Source organism: Galeopterus variegatus, unplaced genomic scaffold (genome assembly GCF_000696425.1).
Source record: "Galeopterus variegatus unplaced genomic scaffold, G_variegatus-3.0.2 Scaffold489, whole genome shotgun sequence".
NCBI classification, from domain to species: domain Eukaryota; kingdom Metazoa; phylum Chordata; class Mammalia; order Dermoptera; family Cynocephalidae; genus Galeopterus; species Galeopterus variegatus.
The window spans coordinates 317,791-343,070 of record NW_007726600.1 but is presented as its reverse complement, the minus strand read 5'-3'; the positions used below and the strand labels follow the sequence as shown (position 1 = coordinate 343,070).

Here is a 25,280-nt window from a genome sequence, read left to right as displayed (position 1 = left end):
CAAAAGTTTATTGTGGTTTCTGAAAACCTGCTTACTATCCATTTAATTGAAATGCAACAGCACTTAGAACTGGGTTTTCAACTCTGTATTCTGTGAGCAGTAAGAAAGCAGCTTTGGTTTTGAAAGTAAAGTTTGCTTTATTGATATACTGGTTTCCACAGCTTTATTATTCTGAACATTATGTCCCATCTTTATGTGGATGGATGGTGAAGGGAAGGGAATTGTTTTTTTTAATGAATATTTTGAATATATAGAATTTATACATCTATGTACAATTAAGGTCTTCTGTAACCTGTCTGTTCTTTACTCTCAACTTAAAACTCCTACTGACTGCTCTGCAACCTAGATAAGCACTTCCAGTTAAACTAAGGTATAATGATTTGTATATATATATAAAAAGAAACAATAATATACACGTAAGTTCTTTTTTTTTTTTTTTCCCCTTTTGTCTTTTTTACTGACCGGTAACAGGATCGCAACCCTCGGTGTCGTGCCCGTACCGGGGACCGGCAACGGGATCGCAACCCTTGGTGTTGCGCCCGCACCGCGCTCAGCCAGTGAGTGGGAACCGGTCTCCACATGGGATCCGAACCCTTGGCGGGAGCGCCGCTGCGCTCCCAAGTGGCGCACTTTCCAGTGCGCCACTGGGCCGGCCCTACACATAAGTTCTTTTTAAGTATCAGCTCTCTAATACATTTGAAATTAAAATATGTATATTATGTGGTGTAAGATACTCATACATGTAATGTGGAATATTGGTTATTACACCTGCTGTAGCAACTTCTCTTTTCTAGTATGTTGTTTATCAATTAAAATATGTACACTTCTCTTTTCTAGTATGTTGTTTATCAATTAAAATATGTACCACACTAATGTAAGGTGTTAATAATAGGAGAAACTCTGTGTGTGTGTGTGTGTGTGTGTGTTTTTAAGGGGCTATGTGAACTGTTTATACTTTCTGCTCAATTTTTTTGTAAATCTAAAACTGCTATAAAAATGAAGTTTATTACTTATAATTTTTTCCAGTAATTTTCAGACTTTAAGTCAAAAAAATTGGTTATGTGTAAGATATATAGTTTCCATAAGCTAAAGCTTTTTATGAAACAACTAATACCAAGTGCAGTAATTAGATTATTTGTTAACTGTAGTTGTCAGGACTGAAGTCTATTTGTTACTGGTCTTCAGGCTAAGAGTCTATTCTTTAATATTACAATATTTGTGTATCAGTACTCTGAGCTTTAATTTTAGGAGTCCACCACTATTTAGTATTTTCAAATAAGCAATCTCAGTAAAGGCACAACATCTTATGTAAATATGAACAAGTAAAATGTTATGCTATTAGTTGTAAAATATACTAATTTTTTTTAAATGGGATCCTCTAGTTTCACAAGCTTGGTAGTTTAATTTTGCTGCTATTTTTCGTGACTAATCAGGAGTGGGCAAAAAAGCAAGGATTAGTGAATTCTCCCTTTTGACCTTGTAACTGGAGACTTTTCTCTCTGGAAAGAGTGCCATATCTCTGTATTGATTATTTAATAACAGGCAATTAAGTAAATTGTATTATTGTGGCTAGTAATCAGTTTTTATACAACAGAGAAAAAGTATAAATACTAATTTCAGGGAAAGAATATAAATACAGTTTTCATTTTCTTGAATGTTTGTGTTATATTAGATTTAAATATAAATTGACATATATATTAATGCAACAAAATTACATTAGAATATTATTGAACAACCATGCTATAAACACTTCTTAAACTCAGGTACTGAGGCAAAGTACCTAACATCTTTATTTGAAAAAATGTTAATGTGTGAAATAATTGATTAAAAATATAGCTAAAGATTATGAATCTTTTTTTTTTTTTTGGGCAGTTGTTGGTTTGTCCTCCTGTTACACGGTTCTTCTATGGATGCAGGGAATATTTCCATAAACTGTTAATTCAGGGTGATTCTTCTGGAAGATTGAATATTTGGAACATATCAGATATACCTGATAAACAGGAAGGTGAAGAAGGTAAAGCATGTGTAGCAATTTCTGAATTGTTTTAATTTTACATCTTGAATACTAACCACTAAATAATAAATTTATAAAGAACACGTATCATTTTCTTCTAAGAATTATATTTGATGACAGCTATCATTTTTTATTGTATTACTGAATCAACCAACATTATCTTAATGTTTTTAATTTTTTTTAATGTGCATAAATGTTTTTCTTTTATACCAAAAATACCTCTGTAGGGCTGGAAATGACAACTTCAATTAGTTTACAAGAGGCATTTGATAAACTGAATCCTTGTCCTGCTGGGATTATAGATCAGCTGAGTGTGATTCCCAATAGTAATGAACCTCTTAAAGTAACTGCAAGTGTGTACATACCAGCACATGGACGACTCGTTTGTGGCCGTGAAGATGGAAGCATAATTATTGTACCTGCCACACAGACAGCCATAGTACAACTGTTGCAAGGGAAAGACATGCTCAGAAGAGGTATACTGAAGATCTACAAATGTCTGAAGTGTTTTGAGAACCCTGTAACCCTGATATTGAAAATGTCTCTACTCTGGTTTTTAACAGATACAGTGAATCAGTGTAGTTGTTAGTATACTATGTAGTTTGTAGAGTTTAATGTGCAGATAATAAAATATTCAGTGCCTATTATTGGAATAATTACCATGTAATGACTATAAATAGAGAAGTATCCTATTTTATCTCTTTGATATATATTAATAGTTCTATCAATAATTTGTTATCTCCATGGATTACTAATTACTGTATTACTAGTAATACTGATAATCTTCTAGAAGAGTGCTGTGCAGTAGAAATCTAATGCGAACCATATATGTAATCACATATGTAATTTTCTAATAGCCATGTTAAAAAGGATGAGGAAACAGATGAAATTAACTGTGATAATATATTTTATCTAAGTCAGTATAGCAAACTTTTCACTTCAGCTTATAATCAGTATGAAAATTATTAATGAAATATTTTACTTTTTTTTAGTATTCAGTCTTTAAAATCTCATGACTATCTTACATGTGTTATAAAGCACATGTGAATCCGGATTAACCCCCTTTCAAGTGCTCAATAGTCTCATGTGGCTAGTAGCTACTGTATTGGACACAATAGTTGTAGAAGATAAAATTGGAAGTCCTTTCTGTGATAAAATTTATAGCTGTTCTGACGATTCATGTTTACTTTTACTTGTTGAAACTTTTAAGACTTTAATTTTCCCTTTTTAAATCCAAAACCTCATCCACAGGTTGGCCACCTCACAGAACACTCCGTGGTCATCGGAACAAAGTCACATGTTTGCTATACCCTCATCAGGTCTCAGCTCGTTACGATCAAAGATATCTGATATCTGGAGGTGTGGATTTTTCGGTCATAATTTGGGACATATTTTCTGGAGAAATGAAACATATCTTCTGTGTTCATGGTGGCGAGATTACTCAACTATTAGTTCCACCTGAAAACTGTAGTGTAAGTTGATTTATACAATAGATTATTTCATTGTGGTACAGCTGAGTTATGTTGCTATCAAGCATATAAATAGAATCTAGAGTAAGTTAAAATGTGATGAGAATTAGCAAAACCCTTTCAATTTTAAAACTAAGATAATAGTGACGTATAATATTTAGGTAAAGTTACGATTATTTGCTATTGGGTATGTGGAAATAGAAGATGTATCTAGTGGTTTTTTTCCTGTTATTAGTTTCTGAATGACGTGGCTTATCTCTGAAACATAGTAGCAGTTTAGAATATGTTTATTAAATGAAGTTTCAATTTTTTGTTTTAAAATAATTAAATATTCCCAAAGACATTATATGATCTATTATTTTTGTGTCCATCTGAACAAAAAGACTGTGAATGTGTTCTTTGGTAGAGGCAAAATATTTATCAATACTTATCAATAGAGTTCACGTAAATAAAAAATTACTGTGATAAGGGAAAGGGAGTATAGCAGTCACTGATCATGATTTTTACATAACTTTGTGGAAGCAGATTACTTTTGTTTTAAGTTTGGCCGTGATATTAAATAAAATGCTAATAATTTTAGAAATATTAGATTTTAGGAAGACTTAGGACTGATAACTAATGGACCCATAACTTCCTTTTACTGTTTGTTAAGCATGAACTTGTTCATATGATTAGCCACCTTTGTGTGCATAATCACCACCCCCCGACACTCACGTGTGTGTTTGTACACACAAGCACACTGTCTTCTTGTACACATATTTTATGTTTGTTGTAATCCATTCAATATCACCAATTCTGGTCTTACTGAAATTAAAAACAGTTTTACTAGTGTATCCATTGCAGTGTTAACAAGATATCTCATTTTAAAACCCAAGAAATTTTTCTTCACCTTTCTGCTTACTTATGTAATATTCTTGGTAATGTATTTTATGAGCCATGTTCTCCCAGTGGTAGATTTTGTTTGGTTTGATATTGGAGGCTTTGTAAGAAGTCCTGCTAACAATGTCTCTCATTATTTTTCCTGCCAGATTTGTAAATCCAGGTCCTTAATTGTTCTCTGCCTTCTTTTTTATTCCTTCCTTTAACTTTTTTCCAATTTGGTTACTTTCTTATCTTAATCATGTGAAAAATCACTATATATTTGTTTAAAAAGCCAATTTTATGTCATATTTTAGTGAAATAGGTATTATTGTAATTCCACTCATAAGTTAAAGTACTGGTACAGCTTCTCTCCTAAACTTCATTTTAGAGTAGTTATGCCTGAGTGAAACATGAGAATTTTCATTTTTGAATGAACATTTGGTGAAATACCTAATATTTCAGTGCTAAAACTGATTATTTAGGTTATTCATTCTCTACTAGTTTAGAACAACCATCTCAGATTTGGCTGACTTTAGTTTTTAAAAGAATAAAACATTTAAAATATTAGAGTAAAATATAATTTTTTAAAAATTACAGATGAGATTAAAAGGAAAGTTTGTTTGGAATGGCTTACACAAGATCATGTTTTAATTACATTAATATATACATTTTTAGCTTATATATGTCTACTTGTCTCATAGTTTTTTTAAAAATTGCAAGTGGGTATTCAGTATAATAAATGTTTTTGACCAATTGTATTTAAAAATAATTTGTAGGGAGTAAAAAACTATTTAAAAGACATATATGCTACTAAACAGAGAATGGGTTACCCACTAGACTCAGGGTAGGCCAAAAGCAGAAGATGCCTGGGGATTATGAGGGAAAGAGATACAGATAAGGAAGTCCACTACTTAGAAAATAATGTTTTTTTAATTTGTAATTTTCTTTTTCTAAGCTTAACAACAGAAAATTTCTTTTTTTTTTTTCCCCTGCTGGCTGGTACAGGGATCTAAACCCTTGACCTTGGTGTTACCGGCATCATGCTCTACGAGCTGAGCTAACCAGCCACCCCTCTTATTTTTTTTTTCCTTTTTGTCTTTTTTCGTGTCCGGCAACGGACCACAACCCTCAGTGTCGCGCCCATACCGGACCGGGACTGGCAACGGGATCGCAACCCTTGGTGCTGCGCCCGCCCCTCGCTCAGCCAGTGAGCGGGAACCGGTCTGTATGTGGGATCCGAACCCTCGGCGGGAGGCATAGTTAATTACCTGTTCATTTTACGGGTGGTTTTAGGCATATCAGCAAGTATGTTTAAAGATCAAAGAGCCTAAATGATTAATAAAAAGGAAAGAAGAATTTGATATTTGCTAAATGTTTAGAAAATGACTGTTGTGCTGAGGTTATAGTTAGCCACATCCAAATACTAAGTCTGATGCATGAATTGTCCCTCTCATAAATTGATTCAGTGTCATATTCTTTTTAGCAGAATATATTTTATTTCAAAGTTTTGATCTGGTAGTAAGTAAATTAGCTATTTGTAGTTGAAAGGTTATAAATATCTGCCAAAAGTAATGATTAAATATAAATGCTGAAAAGTTTGGCATCTGCTTTTTTGATTAGAATAGAGTTTTGAGTTTTATCTTGTATAAATTCAGAAATAAATTGAAGTTTGATATTTTGTAATTTTTTGTTCAGGGAAAGATTTTCTAAAACGGAAGTGTTACATTTAAAAATTACTTAAACTGTGATTAAGAATACACAAGACTGATAATTGTTCCTTTCCTATTTTATTTTACTTTCTGGTGGCTGGCCAGTATGGGGATCTGAACCCTTGGCCTTGGTGTTATAACACCATGCTCTAACCAACTGAGCTAACCGGCCAGCCCTCCTTTCTTATTTTATAGTCACATTTAATGTTTCCTAAAACATATAAAGTTGTTAAGAAACTACTAAGGAAAAGAATTCATTGTCTTCTAGCTTAAGTAGACAGGGAAGAAAATGAAATCTTATCTGCTAGGTAGATTAGATGCTGAAGCTGGGGATGAGCTCTGCAACCTCTTTCCCACCTCCTTATAAAATGTCTCAGGAGACAAATAAGATGTACTTATTTTCCTACTGTCTAGATGTGTCTTTGTCATCCTTTCCCCACATTTTCATTTTTGAGCTATTTTTTAGAATCTTTTTACTTAAAATCTTTCAAAATTCGTAGTATTTATTAGCATTAATTTAGTGCTATACTCGGTGGCTCTGTATACTTAATTTTCAATGAACTATTTCTCTATTCTTTTAATTATTTAAAAATATTTGACATGTTTATAGATGATAAATATTACCTAACTATAGTATTATGTAGAGTACTTAAATTGAATAGATTTTACTTTTATTTATTTTTATTTTTTTATTTTTTTGTCTTTTATCTTTTTCCGTGTCCGGCAACGGATCGCAACCCTCAGTGTTGCCCCCGTACCGGACCGGGGACCGGCAACGGGATCGCAACCCTCGGTGTTGCTCCCGCGCCTCGCTCAGCCAGTGAGCGGGAACCGGTCTGTATGTGGGATCCGAACCCTCGGGCGGGAGCGCCGCCGCGCCTCCCAAGCGGCACACTTATCCAGTGTGCCACCGAGCCGGCTCTAGATTTTACTTTTATTTTGTGGTGAAGGTTTTTGGTTTTTCATTTGTAAAAGGCATTGTATTTAATATTGTTTTCCAAAGTAGTAAAAGTCCATTTAGGAAAGGTGCTTTGAAATTGAGTTTTTTATTCATTGAATAGTCTGGTTAACTGATATTTAACTTTTGCCTGATTCAGATTATTTCAAAGAATTTAAATGTAGTAAGAAAATTAAAAATTTTGCTGAAGATACCCTTTGAGATATAAAATATTGAAGTAATTCAGGTTTGTATAGTACCAAAAGGTTATTGAGAACAATTCGGATAGTGTTTTTTAGTTGGTACTTACTCTTTGTCAAGTACTGTGTTTAAGTGTTCCAAGAAATATAATATTGTGTTTTAGAAGGAGGATAAGGCAAGTTTAAGTTAGCCTGCCAGAAGGCAGACTATAAATGGCAAAGAAGTACTAACAGAATGTTTTGGTGGATGAGGGCAGGCGCATATTATAGGTACTCAGAGAAACAAGGAGCTTTGATAAACTACTCAAAAAGAGCTGTGAGATTTGACTATATATTGATTCTTAGAGTGGTGCTGGAATTTGTAGTTTTGAGATCTAAAATATTAGATTTGCCATTTCTATTTCTTTCTTCAAATTATAGAATGTAGAGGGAAAAAAAATCCAGCTTTTTTTTTTCCTTATGATGGTTTGATTTCTTGATAAAAAAGGATACTATATATACATATGAAAGAAAATTGAAATGAAATATTTGTTTGAAATGAAAGTGTTCACTTAAGCATTATATTAATTTTGTAACATAAATATAAAATAAAATCTGATACCATTTTTTTTGTCATTCTAAGTTGTATTTATTGTTTTTAAATGGGTGGTTTTGGTGTTATATATTGCTATTTAGATGTGATAGATTGATTTTATGCAATTTTAATAGGATTCAAATTTAAAGTGGAACCTTTACATTATTATTAAATTAGATTGCCACTTCAAATATTTTTAGAAAAATCTTTTAAAAATGGGTTTGCTGGAATTTTAACTGGCTTATTACATTTTCATCTGCACTTGGACTATCTACCATAGTGTCTAAAAATATTTTGTAAATAAGTAATGATGCATGTAGCATAAAATACAAAAGGTGTTAAAGTTACTAGCGAAAAGCAAGTCTTCCTTTCTCTCCTGTTTTCTAGCTTCATTCCCTTAACTGAGTGCAATATTTAATTCATGCTTCAGAGATTTTATTTATTATAGTGTTTTGATACTTCAGAACTATAGAGTTTTAGTTTAATCATATTCTCATACCTAAGAAATTTAAGCAACAGAGCAGTTAGAGATAGAATGTTTTCCAAATTTGAATAGCGGTCAGAGGTAGACTTGGATGAATGGGTGAATTACCAAAATCTAAACTCTAGGGTAGGGGAGGCCAAAAGAGTATACTGGTCGCCTGGGGAATCTGAGGAAGAGAAGAGGTGGAAGTGGAGGCAGATGATTTTAATGTTCCTAGAGTGCTGTAGCAGAAAACTTCCTGTAGGTCTCTACCATTAGAATTATGTAGTTACAGATAGGAATGATCTGATACCTTCCCTACCATCTTCCTGCCAGTTTATTTTACCTTCTCCTGTTATTTATTGTTTTCCTTTTACTATAAATTCTAGTGTAAAGGAGTCCACTCTTCAAGACCCAGGAACTTTTTCTTTTATTTCTGTGTAGGTTACTCTAAGAGAAAGAAACTAGACTTTGGAAAAAATGCTAACAGAAGAAAATAATTTTAAAATATTGAGTGCTTTAAAACACATTTTCCTTCATTAAGCCAGATAGGTGTGAATGAGACAGGGGTGAAAATTTAGTGATGAAAAAAATAACACTAGAGACCCAGTAGAACATTTCTTACTTATGAATTGTCGTGATATCTATGCATGAATCTACCCACATTTTCTCAGTTTATTTTCAGTTGTAGCGGGTGGCTGGATTTAGAAGTACAGCCTGTAACATGGAAAATTTGTACATTTAATACAGTATGATACCATTGATTTACATTTTAAAAACCCAAATTCATACCGCATATTTATGGACATGTATAGGTAGTAAAAATGTTAAAATTGAACTGGAAAGATAAGTGCTAAATTCACATATGTTCTGCTTTTGGGAGTGAGGGGAATGAGGAAGGAAGGGAGCGAAAAATGACTTTTCTAAGTGTCTTGTTTTACTTACTTTTCATATATATATATATTTAATACTTATTTTCCTCATTCACATGGATGGTAAAATTATCAGAGTTGATTTACTGTTGTTAGAACTATTCAGAACCGAATTTTTGACATGGCAAAACTTTCACAATCTGGAAAATGTTGAAAGCAACCATTCCAATTTTTTTTGGTTTGTTTGTTTGCTTTTTAATTAAATCTTACGTGCACACACACACACACACACATACACAAAGAATTTTTGGAAAATGTTTGAAAATAAACTATATAGTACTAATAATATGTTTCTGCATTGGAACATATAGGCTAAGTTCTTTAATATAATAGCTAAAAAATGATTACTTTTCATTTATTACATCTTTTAAAACTTTTATTGTCACATAATCCCCAAAATATCCAGAAGGGGGCAGCATAGATTTGTTAAAGTAGGAATGTCAGGTCTCTAACCTGAATATTAGTGTTTGTGCCATCATTTGGCAAAATCAGATTCCTAGCTTCTAGAGACAGGTCTGATAATATGAATGGTATATCTGACTGTAAGTATACTAGTGTGGCTATGTTCACAGCCAGTAGAGCAATTAACAGTTTAGGTTTTCTTTTTAATATATTGCCTTTTATTCTGAAAAAGTACCAAAAGCTTTTGCCTGACTTAGCTCTTATCTCACATTTTTGAAACTGCATTTGTTATTAATTTAATTTGAATATTACATTTAAAAAACAATGTCTATAATTATAGCATAGTCTCTGAAGCTAAGCTGAGTAGACTTTATTAATACAAGTTAAGCAAAGATTTTCTATGGTTACATCAGAGGTGTGTAAATTTAGTATTTATTTCCTGAAAGGATACAGGTATGATTGAGATAAATAGGTTGATGCCAAGCAGGCAGATTAAAAATCGGTAGGTCAGATGTATGGTGCCATTGAAGTTCTAAGTTGAGGAGTGCGAAAGTAGAAGGGCAGGAACAACAGACAGCCATCTGGAGTCATAACTCAGTTTATTCTGATTACTGAAGTCCTTTGTTCCAGAAGATTCCCTGAATGTGCACAGCCCCCAGTTTGTGGGGTTGGGCAGATAATGAGACAGGCTGACTGGTGTGCAGAGTAGAAAAGGGTGACAATTTTGAGTTGCTTAAAAAACCTTAGAATATTTTCAGGGTCTGCAGATTTGACCATCTTGTTCTCTAAAACCCATAAATACATAGTGAAATTAAAGAAACCATTTTAATGTTTTAAAGAAATAAAGTGAAAAGTGATAAAGTTCAATAGAAAAAATGTATGAAGAATAATTCAGGGAACAGTGGAAGGTGATCACTGAGTTGTTGGATTTCAAATACTTTTATTGACTCAAATTGTTAAAAGTGCTATAAACTTCATTAATGTAATTTTAAGGTAATATGTGAATGATATGGATGATTATGCAAGTAGAACTATTCAGATTAAATTAAAGCAGAGGTATTAATATGAGAAGAAAATATTGAAAAGGGGGAACTAATGTACTTGAGGGATCATAAATGTTTTTTGTATTTCCTTGTGGATATGTAACCATTGGCAACACTTAAAAAGCACTTCAGAAAATAAACATAATTACATTTTAAAGGATAGAATCTATGTTATAAATGATATAATAATAACGGAGGTAATAACTACTATCATCTTTTGTATTTATGTTGTTAATCACTGTGCTAATATGTTTGTTCACATTATTTCATTTAATTTACACAGCAATTCTGTGAGGTGTTGGTTATTGTTGCTAACCACATTATACAGAGAAATGAGGTTCGGAGAGGTTAAATAACTCACCCAGGTTGCATGATAGCAAGTGTCAGAGCTGGAATTTGATTCTAAGTAGTCTGACTTGATAGCCTGAACTTATCTACCATGCATACTGCCCCCTAGCAGATTTGATAGTCTCTTTAAAAGTAATTGCATTTCTCTAATTTTTGACATTTTTCATTATTGATTTATGTAAGTAAATATGATTTTGATGCATATTTAAATATTCAATAGATTGGAAATTTTAAATTGTCTTTCACTTTGAAGAACATAATACAGACATTCTTTCAAATTCCTTTATTTCTAATTTTCTTTAGAGAACTGTGCATTGTTCAGTTTCTTGTAATTTTCTTTTAGCTTTTCACCATTGATTATTCAAGTTTGGAGTTTTTCAGTTTTAGTCGCCATAATTAATATATTTTAATATATTTTCCTCTAATATTTAAAAATCCATTTATTAGGCTGGTCAGTTAGCTCAGTTGGTTAGAGCGTGGTACTGATAACACTGAGGTCAAGGGTTGGGATCCCTGTACTGGCCAGCTGCCAAGAATAAAATAAAATAAAAATCCATTTATTACAGACTTGCTTTTAATTACACTGTAGATATAGTCATCTGTACATATTACATCTTCATTTAATATTACAAAAAATATTCTTCCAAGTTGTTATACTTATTCATGAAAGTAATCTTTAGTGATTGTATAACATTACATTGTATGAACATACCATATTTACTTAGCAATTTTCCTACTTTGGATATTTAATTGTTCCCAATTTCCACTATTGTGAATAATACAATATTGAATATCTTTTCTTTCATTTAGGATCATTTCCTTTGGAGAGAATTTTTTAAATATTAGAATCTCAGAATTTTCATATAGTAGGTTATTAACGTTTTTAAGGCTTCCGAGGTATATTACCAAATTATTTTCTACCCTCAGTGCCTACTTCATTGCCACTTGCCAGCACAAGATATTATTTACTTACATGTTTCAGTTTCCATATCTGTAAAATGGAAATAATTATAATACCGACCTCAAAGTGTTGATGTGAAACTATAATGAATGATTGCCAAGCCTTTAGAACATTACCTAGCACAAAGTAAGAACCCATTAAGTGTTGGCTGTTTGCTATTGTAATTTTTAGAATCTTTGGCTAAGTTGACAGATGAAAATAGTATCTTATTGTTTGAGTTTGCTTTTGATTACTAGAGATACTGAAATTTTTCTATGTGGATTTGAGTGATTTTATTTAAAGACGTATTTCTCCTTGTCCTTTGCTCTTTTTTTTTTTCCCCTCTTGTGGATATTAGTGTTTGTATGAGCTCTTAACTAAAATACTAAGCTTATGTGGCTTCTGTTGTTGGAATTTTCTTCCCATTTATTATTTAACTTGAATTTTTAAACTTATAGATATTTTTGGTTTTTATGTAATATAAGTTATCTTTTTTCTGTGTAGCTTATTGTATATATTTGAAGCTTGGAATTTTACCCCATCCAGAAATTTGATAAAACTTTATTAAACACAATGGTTGGTTTAAAAAGAAACATAAAATACTTTAATCTATCTGACATTTATTACATTTGTGGGGTGAGGTAAGGATAAAAATGGTCTGTTTCCCCTAAGCTAACAAATTATCACAATGCCATTTATTAAGTAAATCTTTTTCCTCTGATAGGCAGTATTTTAATCTTACAAAAATTCTTCATATTTATTTTCTGTTTTACTGATAAGCAGTTGAAGAAAGATGGAATTCTAATCAGCCCACTATTTATTGTTATCTTTTGTATATGGTGAATAAAGGAAGATATTAAAACTAAGTTTAATAAAAGTCTTATTGTTCATATATATATAATTGTCCAATTAGTTGGTTAGTCAGTGTTTTGGTTGGACCACATAATCTTATTTTCTGAAATAGTTATTAAAGAAACAGCCCTCTATTTTTTTTTTTTTTTAAAGGAAGGATGGATTTCTGAAACCTTTAGGTTTCCCCCCCCCCCAAATCTAGTTTTGTGAAAGTGTGGAAATGAAATTAACATTTAATTTCATAGGTCCTTTTTTTCCCTTCAGGTAGAATATTTGAAAGTGATAAATGATGCATCTTAACTGCACATTTATGTTCCATAGAAAGAGTTCTGGGAAATACAAGAAATAATGATTAAGAGAACAGTGGGATTGATTTATGAGCAAAAGAAGCTGGTCATTTATAGCTTGTCTAATGATGGTTATATTTAAAAGGAGAGATAATAGAGTGTTTACATATTTAGAGAATATTCAGACGAAGAGAAAAATTGTTTTGGGCAAATAAGAGATTGCTCCTGAAATGAATAGAATGAAAATGAAAGAAAAGAATACTGTAATTTATTTTAGAAAGCAAATTACCAAAAGCAGAAAATAAATAATATGTATTATTTACGTTGGGAACTGTTGGAAAGTGGAATCATCTCCCCAGAGAGCGAGTGGATGGGATAAACTAGCTGTCTCTAATTTCTGTAATTCATAGCAGATGCTTAGGAACAGGTTACATAAGAGGTTTCTGGGAATGGTTTAAAATGAAGTCTTGTAAAATGCGTAAGGTCAGACTGGATGACCTAGGTGGTATATTCTGACTCTGTCAGATTCTGTGATAGCTTGTGGCATTCTGCTGTTCAGCACTAATGTACTGTAAGGATTCTTTACTGGCAAATTCAGTGAGCCTTTATTTGGTTTAGGATTAGAGTTCTTTGAAAAATAATAATTGGCCTTGGAATATATTTGTTTTGATCTGGTATCTCACCCCCACCCCCACCCCAATTATCTTAGGTTTTTCATGAAATAAAAAAAAGAATTTTTACTTGGTTAAATATTCTGTTGCTTATTATTAGCTTTTACTTTTAATTAGCATTTGATGTCATTGGTACATATTGCTTCTAGGGCAGAATTAATATAGTATTTGGAACATGAATTTAAATAATTTTCACCTATAAAGTACTAGTCAAGTTGATAGGATGAACCCATACTGCATAAGGTTTGTTCCATAATGCTAAAAAATTTTAAATGGAACTTATGTTTACTTTCTTTAAGTCAGTTGATAGCAGTGGCTGTGGAAGTGGAGTATGTGAGAAAAGTCTATTGGGGTGTAAGAAGAAAATAGTAGAACTTTTTTTTTTTTTTTTTAATTTTAAGAAATTGAGCTTTATGCACATTTACTAGATGGAGGGACCTGGTGCCCTCACTCATTTCACCTATCAGATGGGCACATATTTCCTTGGCCATGAGCAAGCGTGCCACAAGGAGGTGCCCGCATTGCTCTAACCCCATGTGCTTCCAGTTAAAATGTGTTTGCTTTAAGGGATCTGCAGATTGTATTTTATAGTTCTTAACATAGCTATCACAAAATGCACAGAGAAAATATTATTGGAAGATATTTCTAATGAAAAGTAAATATATGTTCATCAGACACAATATGAGAGTTTCAGTGATCTTTGATCAACCAAGCAGGAGGGCAGTGGAAAGAATTTGTAATTATATAAAATATGTATTCATATCCACTATAATTAACAGTGAAACCTTTGTAAGACTATACATTGTGCCTTGAGGTATTGGCTAATCTTGCATGAAATTATTAACACTAGCAAGACATTTAAGAAAATGTATTTTTCATCTTCAATTTTTTAATCTAAACTTTGAGATATTCTTTTAAAATATATGTATTTGCATATGTTTTCCAATGTACATGATATATTGGCACAGGAGTACATATGAATAACTTATAAATCTCTATATATTGGGAATACATTCCAAAACTTTTAAAATAAATGGACATGTAATCAAAAAAGTTTGGAGCAGAAATGCTTTTCCAAAGTTTAATTAAAAATATGAGATTCATATTTTTTATATTATTATTTCAATTATACAGTTTAAATGTTTTATACTTTATCTTGTTATAATGCCCTTGATCTTAAATCATGTTTAGGTGGCTTTTCCAGGTCGAAGTGGAAAAAAGCAAAGTAGAATGGAATTAATCAAATTATAGAATTAATCATTGTAGGTGAAGTAGGTGTTCAGTAACCCAGATCTCTAGAATTTAATAATGAAGGAATTGTGCTAATTCAACTCATTTGTGGGGAAGCTGGGTCTAAATTAGGAAGAAATATGAGTTACAAAACATTAAGAAGTGCTTCTTTAATAATTTTGAGGACAGATAAGAGGAAACCAAGTTAATTGTGTTTTAGCAAATCTTTTAAGTGCTTTCATTTAACAGATAGCTGAGAGTTATTTATCATTACTCAGTTCATTGTTTGAATTAAAATTAATACCAAAGTGGTGCTTGAATGGTTTTTTTCCTGTTTACATTTAAATAGGCTAGACATTTGCTTTGTTTATACCATTAATTTGTTTTCACACAGGCTGCAAAAGTAACCATCAACTCAGAATTAATTAGTGGAATCAAAATTAATGAGGTTTTATTGTATGTGGCCATTTCTACTCTAGGCCAGTTTTCTTTATATGAGTTGGACTAGCATTTTCTTGAAAGAAGAAAAATTAGATTTATTTTAATCCATATTTAAAAAGCAGAGAACTGTCTTTTCTTGTGAGTTAAGTACCTCTAATAACTATGCTTTCTTGGGCTTAGTAATATTGATTTTTTTGTGTTTTCATTCTTGATTATTTTGGCTATTTCCAGACTGTTTCTTATTACAGTAAAGCTGAAGTTAACTCTTCAGATACTTATTATCATTACAGGGATGTTATATAATTTTTATTTTGCACCAAGCATATTTTTGTGGGTAGACCATGTCATTTGCCAGTTTTCATCATAATTGCACTGTCTGGATGAGGAACAAAACTATTCTTTAAAACATATTTAGGTAAATATAAGTGTTAAGAGAAGAATGTATCATGTGAAAATGAAAATCTAGAATTTTTGGAATTATACCTCTTTTTTTAATCTTCAGAAAATTACATCCCATAATCTACTTTTTAAAGCAGATCTTATGCTATTATTTAATATTTGTTTTGTATGTCCTTTATTTTTACTATATAAGAATAATAGCACGATGTAGAGCTTTTAAATCTTCTTATGAAGATGGATTGAATTTTCTTGAATCTTTGAAATTATCTGCCTGCATATCTATGGGGAAGATGAAAGTTCTGACAGTGAAACTTGTCCTGAGGGGTTGTTAATGCTGAAGGTTACTTCCTCATAGAAATGGGAGAGCCTTTTTGTTTGCTTAATGGCTCTAGTTGTCTCTCTGCTAGATTGTAAACTATGGTAGGAGATATTTGGCAGAGAGAGTGTGTATAGCTCAGAGGTTGTCAGTAGCTTTGTATCACCACAGATGTTTAGATCTACAACAGATCATAATTTTAGGAACACCTAACATAGTAAGTGGTTTTGAACAGTACTTTGAACATTTGAACAGCAGATTTTCTAAGCACATTTTCCAATCTTTAACTTAGTATTAATTTAGTGTTTTAAAAAGTATTTTGATGACTGAACTGGGTGTTTTATGTATAAGATAAAGGAACAAATCTTTCAACATGACAATGTTGTGGTTGGTTTTCAGTGATAGTGAATGTGTAGTTAATTTTGGTTTAAATTGACTCATGTTTCATTTTCTCTATTTTTTTGAAAAGGATGACTAGAGTTTGTGTGAACATTAATGAAATGACTTTTGACTTGGGGACTAGCAAGAAGGGCAGATAGGTGTGTGATTAACTAAGGATTAGCTCTTTTTAAAGATGATTTTTGGAGAGCTCATAAGTTGAAGTAACAGAATCAAAAGTGGTGATGAATGTGTGAGTGAGTACTGTGCTGACCAGTGCCTGATGACAGAATGTGAACAGATTAAAAGGAATGTTGTTTAGGAGTCATTATTTTTAGTTGCCCATATCAGAGAAAAAGATCACTATTTCTCTGAGAGAAATAAGTAAAATGATTACTTTTTGGCAGACTGATGTTGCAAAATAGAGAATAGTAGTTAACTATTTATGTATCATTCATGTCTTTCATAAAATGAATAATGGGTACTTTTGACAAATATAAAGTCAGTACTAAGATAATCTGTACATATGCAAATCATCCATTGTATTAAACTGTCTGTTGCCTTGAGTTAGCAATGTATGTCTGGTAGAATCGATAAATATTTTACCTATTGTGAAATAATTGGAAATAAAGTATTATGTATATATATGTGTGTGTTTATATATTTATTTACTCAGTTTATTCTAATGCACCAAATTTAAGTGATTTTTTGTGATTTGCCACTTTATTTTGATTTACTCATTAGTTACAGAACTAATATTTGTGTGCCAAAAGTCAATGGCCCCTCATTTCTTAATATGTCTTTTATTAAGGAAGAAATTATGTTTTATGTTTTAATTAAATGTTTATCAGGGAAAGTGGAATAGTAAGTTTAGCAAAAGCTTAAGAAAATTCTATATAATGTTTTAATAAGGGTTTATAATACCATCTTTCTGAATTCAGTTTTCTTTCTTTCTTTTTTTTTTTTTTTTGGAGGCTGACCAGTACAGGGATTTGAACCCTTGACCTTGGTGTTATAACACCATGTTCTAACCAGCTGAGCAAACCAGCTGGCCCTGAGCTTAGTTTTCTTAACTTTTAAAATTATTGGGCCGAGCCCGTGGCGCACTCGGGAGAGTGCGGTGCTGGGAGAGCAGCAGTGCTCCCACCGCAGGTTGGGATCCTATATAGGGATGACCGGTGCGCTCACAGCGCTCACTGGCTGAGCGCGGTGCAGCCGGTCTCAAAAAGGACAAAAAAAAAAAATTATTAAACACCTGCTATGCTGATTATAGGGCTTAAATTATTACAAAAATAAAGTATAAATAAGGCTAACAGAATAAAAGAATAAAACATTCGAATTTAAGAACAAAGTAAATAGTTAAATCTTACTGTTTTCTTTGTTTTATTAGTGCCCTGCTTCATTCAAACATTGATTTTAGGTTGTTTACAAAAATAAACAGTAAGTAAGATAAAAATAAAGCTAAATCATGGTGAAGAGAAAATGACAGAAGAAAGTAAATGAGACTACTGAGATTCCACATTCAGATGTGTATGCCCAAGATTCTACACTGTTGAAGACAGAAACCAGTCCTGAGTTTCTTTGCGGCCCAAACATGAACAGTTACAGCAGCTTTCCCCAACGTGTGTTCCTCTAAAACTAGATCTAATGAGATTACTATGCTAGATCTAACAAGATTACCCTGAGATTTAGAGATGAATGATGTTGTATCCCCTTGTAGATAAGTACGTTCACATTAGCATTCTAAAGGTTCTTAGAAGGCTCTTCCTTAAAGGCAACAACAACAGCTAGCTTCAGTGTTTCCCATGCACATTTGGCCACCTCCCCTTTTTTTTCAACTAATGCCTATCAACATTTACCATTTGGGGAATCATGAGATATTGATCTTTAGCTAAAAACAGTCTGTCTGCTTAGGAGAAGCGCAGGAGTGTGAGGTTAAACAAGTCTCTGCTTTAGGTCTTACAGAAGAGAGAGTATATATGTAGTGTAGTGGGCCTCATTCTCAATAAATAGAGATGTTATATACAATATTGGTTTCAGTTGGTTGTTTTCATATGGTTTCCCTCTATGACCTGAAAGCATAATCTAGTAAGTTATTAAAAAGTTGAGTTTTAAATTGCTTATAGATTGTCTTACAAAAATTGAAAGACTTTATATTTTTAATTTTCTGGGTTGCAGATTCAGTTCTTTGTTGCTAGTGAAAATCTTTACTCTCTTGTTTGGTTATTTATGTCCCATCTTGTTCTAAATAGTCACTGAAGGGCAAAAACTAGAGATGAGCGGCAAGTACATAGAATGTTTAATTGGCTATCATGTGAGTAGGCGAAGTGGTGCATTTGCCAATATTATGGACAGAAGCTGTGAAGGAAACAGGGATGTGTATCTACAGATAATGCGAAAAATATCTGTGGTTCCTAAGAAATGATTGTGGCAGAGGGACTATGGGAGTATTGTTTTTGAGCAAAGGTGCAGGGAAGAGCAAGGGTCTAAATGACAGTCACAAACAGAAAGAAGCACTGCAAAAAGCAGCTCTAGCAGCAAACAAAGGAAAGTTCATACTGTGAAAAGAGAACACATAATAACAGATCAATTTTTTCCCCAGCTTTGCTCAGATGTAGCAATCATTTTAGTAAAGTCATCTTCAAATTTGAACAGCAGATTTTCTAAGCACATTTTCCAATCTTTAACTTAGTATTAATTTAGTGTTTTAAAAAGTATTTTGATGACTGAACTGGGTGTTTTATGTATAAGATAAAGGAACAAATCTTTCAACATGACAATGTTGTGGTTGGTTTTCAGTGATAGTGAATGTGTAGTTAATTTTGGTTTAAGTTATTGAGGACAGGATCCATTTTATCTGAATGTAATATAAAGATGATTAAGGTTTATTCTTCTTTTCAGGCAAGAGTGCAGCACTGCATCTGCTCTGTAGCCAGTGACCACTCAGTAGGACTTCTAAGTTTGCGAGAAAAAAAATGCATCATGCTGGCATCTCGTCACCTTTTCCCTATTCAGGTGATCAAGTGGAGGCCTTCTGATGACTACCTAGTAGTGGGATGTTCAGATGGCTCTGTGTACGTCTGGCAAATGGATACTGGTAAGAACAAGTACGAAGAGATAGAATAGAAAATTAGATGGATATATTTGATTTCCTAGAAATTAAAGTCTTTTATGTGAGGGAAAGAAGCCCTGAAATGTCAAAAGACTGCTACTTTTATTTCTAATCAATGCTTTTTCTAAACGTTCTCATTGCTATCAACACAGGAATATTTGTGTCCTCTTATTTGTTGTACTATGCCAAATACTTGTAGGGAAGTTCACTAATCTTTAAAGGCATGTAATTGAAGATATTATACCTATGATGACAGATATACAGACAACAAAGTGTAAGTGATTTCTATATAATTCATGAAGTAAATTGTGAGCAAGATTAAGGAACCATTTTTGCCTCAGGTTCAGAAACCATGGAAAAACTTTTCTTTGAACAGCAGAAAAGCAATGCTGGGCAGTTAATTATAGATGGTCATTCAAGTGAAGGTTTTTCATTCTAGAGAGAACATTTAAAATTCCAAGTTTCAGAAATTTTATGTATGGCGAGTGTAATGTAGAACAAGTGATGTTTAGCTTAAAAGCACAGGCAGTGATATATAATGTTTATACACAGATTGCCATGGTTTTCCCCTGGGAAATCTTTAAGTATGTAACTAGATGTTTATTAGCTTAGGCTTTTCAGAAACACATTTTATTCGACAGTTACAATCTTAAGTAATCATCTATCGGTGATTAAAACCTTTCTTTAGATTCCTAGTTGTACTATACAATATTTCTACTAATTTTTTTCCTTTTCTTCATCTTTTTCTTGTTTTAGATAGTCCTTTTTGAAATCAGACTGTATATATATTTCTGCCTGCACTGCGGTACAATAGGGAGTTCTCTTAAGCCTTTTTGGAATAAGTAGCCATAATCTTCAGTGATCTTTTATGTATTGTTCTCATTTTAACTGGTAGTACATATGCAGTCTTGAAGTTTGTCAAACTTCTTTGCTTTTGCATTTAACTTTCCTTCCCTTGTCTGGTTATAAAAGTCATACTTTCTATCAAATTTTAAAAGCACAAAAGTATTAGAAGAGAAGAAAGATAAACCCAGATTCCATTGCTCAGTGGTAAATGTTAACATTTTGGCATATTTCTTTGAAGTCTGTTTCTGGGCATTTTTAAAAACAGAATTGCTGTCATATTGCATGTGCAGTTTTTTTTTTATCTCTTGTGTTGCCTTCATGTTATATTCTGTCTGCTGAATAGCAGTCTTGTGTTTGCTGGTTTGATCCACCTCACAAACTAAATATACAGAGTTTGCTTTTGGATCTGTCATCAGACTATTTGGTTTGAATTTAGTATTGGTCACTTGCAGGCATTGTGATTTATCACAAGTCACTGGACTTTTGTCCCTCAACTTCTTCATCTGTTATATTAGGATAACAGTATTTCCTATCTGATAGTGTTGCTAGGAGAATAAAATGAGACAGTATTTCCCTAGTGTGTGGGAAACAATGTAAGTGTGTATACATGCTTGTGTATGGGTGTGTGCTCCTAAGTTTGTGTGTGTGCATACATTCATGTGTGTGTATTTCGTATTGTTATTAAAGAAACATGCTGATTAACTTGTTACTTTGTTGAACTTGGGAGTATGACTTTAACTACATTTAGAAATATTTTCTTTGGGAATTAGTATTAAAGAAAGTAATAATAACATTTGTAAAGCACTACTAAAACACTATAAATATTAATTTAATAGTTGTTATATCTTAAATAGAAAAGTGTGGTAAACTTGTCTAGGACTTGTTTAAATAAATATGCTAAAAGAAGAGAGTTTTCTGAGTTTTTTAGATACTTAAATATATGAGGCTTGAATATTCAGATACCTTAAATATATTTGTAAAGAATATAGAATGAAATATGAAATTCTTTACAAATGAGACCTTACTGAAAGACAAAGTTACTTTTCTAGTAATTTTTCTAGAAGGAAATGACATAGCCTCTAACTATAGGGGTGCTAGAGGATGTTTTTCTTATAATCAGTTTAGTATAAGTAATCCTAATTTAAATTAAACACAATATGTAATATTAAAATTTTACAGTTACCTTCTGACTTTCAGGAGGATTTGGGTAAGTAATCAATTAATCTGACATTCTCAAACAAGATAAAAATAGAAAAACGGAATATGTTTTGGATTTCAATCATAATAGAAGACATACATTCTTTTTTTTCCTTTCCATTCATTCTGTAGCTAGTGATATAAAGGTCCCTGGGGAGTCAGTAAGGTACATCCTGAAGGTATTGACATTATTTATTTATTAAATTTATTTATTTATTAAATAAATAAATAATGAAGCTAGATAAATAAGATTTAGCCAGAGTTGTGTGTATGAAATGTGTTTAAACTCTAAGGAGATACTTGATCCCTCTTCCTAGTATTTTGGGAATGTATTTTTACAAATGAAACCATATTACACTAAACCTGCTCATACACGTTGGACAATTTTATGTTTGCTGTTTTGAGCTCTACCAATATTTCTGGCTTAAAAACTTTTCAAGTGTCTTTCCTTTATACATTTATGCAGCATTTTCTTTTAGTTTTCTTCCCGTTCAAATGGGTAGTTTTTTTTTTTCTCTCAGTGTTTATTTCCTAATGAAATGAAGTTGAAGCTAGTAATATAAAATTTAATTAGAGAGATAGACGTTTAGAATCTTTTATTCTTCTGTGGTGACATTTTTATTGTCTGCAATAGCAATTTAATAGTGATGTAGAGGACATGGGAAATTATTTTTTCACATCTGTACATATTCAGAAAATTAGTCAAACATTAGCAATAAGATTTGACAAGATGAACCTTTTGACTCCCACTTATGAACTTATTAAAGATGGGCCACTGCCCTAGATGGTGGCTGCTTCTACATGGAGCTGTTTATGTGCTTCAGGGATCAGCTGTCTTGTTTTTCACATTGATATTCCCAGTAAGTGTGCAGTGTCATTCCCACAGGCCTTTGACAAGGTCAGAATCCTGTCTATTTGGGGAACAGTAGCATGCTTTAAGTAATGACTGATGTTGCAAAATGTTCTTATCTAACCATTACCAAGTCTAAACAACATTCTCATCTGCACATTTTTATCATCTTTGCTGCATAACAAACGTGATCCCCACATCATATTCCTATTCCTATAGGTATAATTATTAGGTGTTCTTGTGCAAATGCAAATATAACTAAATCTTGACAAATATTATTAGAAATTCGTGTATGAAGTCTTGTCAATTTACTTTTTGCTCTGTTCCTTTTTTTCTTTTTATTTATTTTCTGCCCCTCCAAGTTTTGGGATATTTTTCTGTGTTTGCATTTACTTCATGAAATATGCATTTGAGTCATCTTTTTTTTTTAAAGATGACTTATTTACTTTTTGCTCTGTTCCTTTTTTTCTTTTTATTTATTTTCTGCCCCTCCAAGTTTTGGAATATTTTTCTGTGTTTGCATTTACTTCATGAAATATGCATTTGAGTCATCTTTTTTTTTTAAAGATGACTTAGGCCGGCCTGGTGGTGCACTGCTACAGTGCGCCGCTTGGGAGTGTGGCGGCGCTCCCGCCGAGGGTTCGGATCCCACATACAGACTGGCCGCTCACTGGCTGAGCGAGGTGCGGGCGCAACACTGAGGGTTGCGATCCCGTTGCTGGTCCCGGTCTGGTACGGGCGCGACACTGAGGGTTGCGATCCGTTCCGGTCACGAAAAAAGACAAAAAGGAAAAAAAAAAAAAAAGATGACCAGTAAGGGAATCTTAATCTTTGACTTGGTGTTGTTAGCACCATGCTCTCCCAAGTGAGCAAACCGGCTATCCCTATATAGGGATCTGAACCCGTGGCCTTGGTGTTATTAGCACCACACTCTCCCTAGTGAGCCACGGGCCTGCCCTTGAGTCATCTTTTTGAACTTAATAATCTAATAAAATATAGCAGAGAATTATGAGTTAATGTATATTAATATGTCTGTTGAAAAATATATATAAAGCATAGATAACCAAAGATGTGTGTCAAGGAATCAGATTTTCATACAAGTAAGGTCATAGTTTCTGTGTTATTCTTGTTTAAAACTAATTTTTAAAGACATTTTTATCCTTTTATTCTGATTTATTCAAAATGATGTTTTTGTTTTGTTACTAAAATGGCCAAAGAGAATCAAGAGGTACTGCCACAGTTTAGTCTTGTGTTATTAGTGGAAGGTTTTAGGAACAAGTATTTTCTTCAGATATTTGACCCTTTGCCTGCCGTATTTAACACAGTAGAGATTTGATTTTACATTTCTGTTTCGTAATATATTGCCATTACACTGTCAACTTTTCTACATTGTCTACAGTTTTGCTTTTCATTCTATTACAAAACGTGGTCACACTGCCTACTCTTTCTACCTTCTAATACATCCTGTACTCCACTGGGAAATTAATCTTAGGAAACAAAACAACACTTGGTTCATGGTACTGTCCTAATGAATAAATCATAAACAGTTTTAGTTCATAAAGCCTTCAAGACAATGTCTTCTACAGGATGGTACCTTCCTACCTTTCTGACTTTACCTCTTGATACTCTTTTACACAGACCAGTTGCTCTAGTCAAGACTAATTGGGTCATTCACTACCACTTCTTGTTGCTTGTATCATCCATATTGTCCTCATGGTTTTCACTCATTTGGAACATTATTTTCTTTCATTCTGCTTTTTTGTTTAAAGGAAACTTGAATAATAAGAATGAAATCTTACATATTTACCTATGTACTCACTATTTCCATTGTTCTTCATTGCTTTGTGTAGATGCATATTTCTGTCTGGAATCATTTCCTTTTGTGTAATTTATTTTTTCTTTAGTGTAGATATGCACGTGATGAATTCTTTCAGCTTTTGCATGTCTGAAAAAGCTCTTTATTTCTAAAAGATATTTTCTCTGGGTATAGAATTCTCAGATGACAGTTTTTTTTCTTTCTTCAGTATTGTACTGTCTTCTCACTTGCATTGTTTCCAGTGAGAAGTCCACTATCTTCCTTGTCTTTCTTCTGTATGTAGCATGTCTGGTTTTTCTGGCTGCTTTAATGATTTTTTTTATTATTGATTTTGAGCAATTGAATTGTAGTTTTCTTCATATTTCTTGTGCTTGGGGTTTGTTATACTTCTTGTATCTGTGGGTGTTTAGGTTTTTTCAAATTTGGAAAATTTATGGCCATAATTTATTCAAATATATTTTCTGCTCTCCATTGTCTTTCTTTTCTTTGGAGACTTCAGTTATATGTCTATTAGGTCATGTAAAGTTGTTCCACAGCTCACTGATGGTCTTTCATTTAAAAAAAAGTTTTTTCCTTTTTTTTTAATATAATTTCTATTGCTCTGTCTTCAAGTATGCTGATCTTTTCTTCTACAATGTCTAATTTGTTGTTATTCCCATTCAGTGTAGTTTTCAATGCAAATATTGTATTTTTCATTTCTAAAAGTTTGATTTTGAAAGAAAAAAATTTAAAAAAAAATAAAAGTTTGATTTTGGACTTTTGATGTCTTCCATTTTTGTATTCAAACTTTTTGAACATGAGTTTTCAATGCAAATATTGTATTTTTCATTTCTAAAAGTTTGATTTTGAAAGAAAAAAATTAAAAAAAAAATAAAAGTTTGATTTTGGACTTTTGATGTCTTCCATTTTTGTATTCAAACTTTTTGAACATATGGAATGTAATTATAATAGCTTAATACCCTTGTCTGATAATTTTAGCATATGTGGTAGTTC

At 32.3% G+C, this 25,280-nt stretch overlaps 1 protein-coding gene across 2 annotated transcripts in view; it reads left to right on the top strand.

Annotated features, from left to right (window-relative positions):
* Positions 1-25,280, top strand: part of WDR7 (WD repeat domain 7) — a 363,500-nt gene that overhangs the window by 47,656 nt on the left and 290,564 nt on the right. For both annotated transcript variants that reach the window (XM_008569390.1, XM_008569388.1), the window contains exons 10-13: positions 1,873-2,014; positions 2,242-2,490; positions 3,266-3,486; positions 19,368-19,563. In XM_008569390.1, the coding sequence (XP_008567612.1) occupies positions 1,873-2,014; positions 2,242-2,490; positions 3,266-3,486; positions 19,368-19,563 (808 nt within the window). The remainder of the gene's footprint in view (positions 1-1,872; positions 2,015-2,241; positions 2,491-3,265; positions 3,487-19,367; positions 19,564-25,280) is intronic.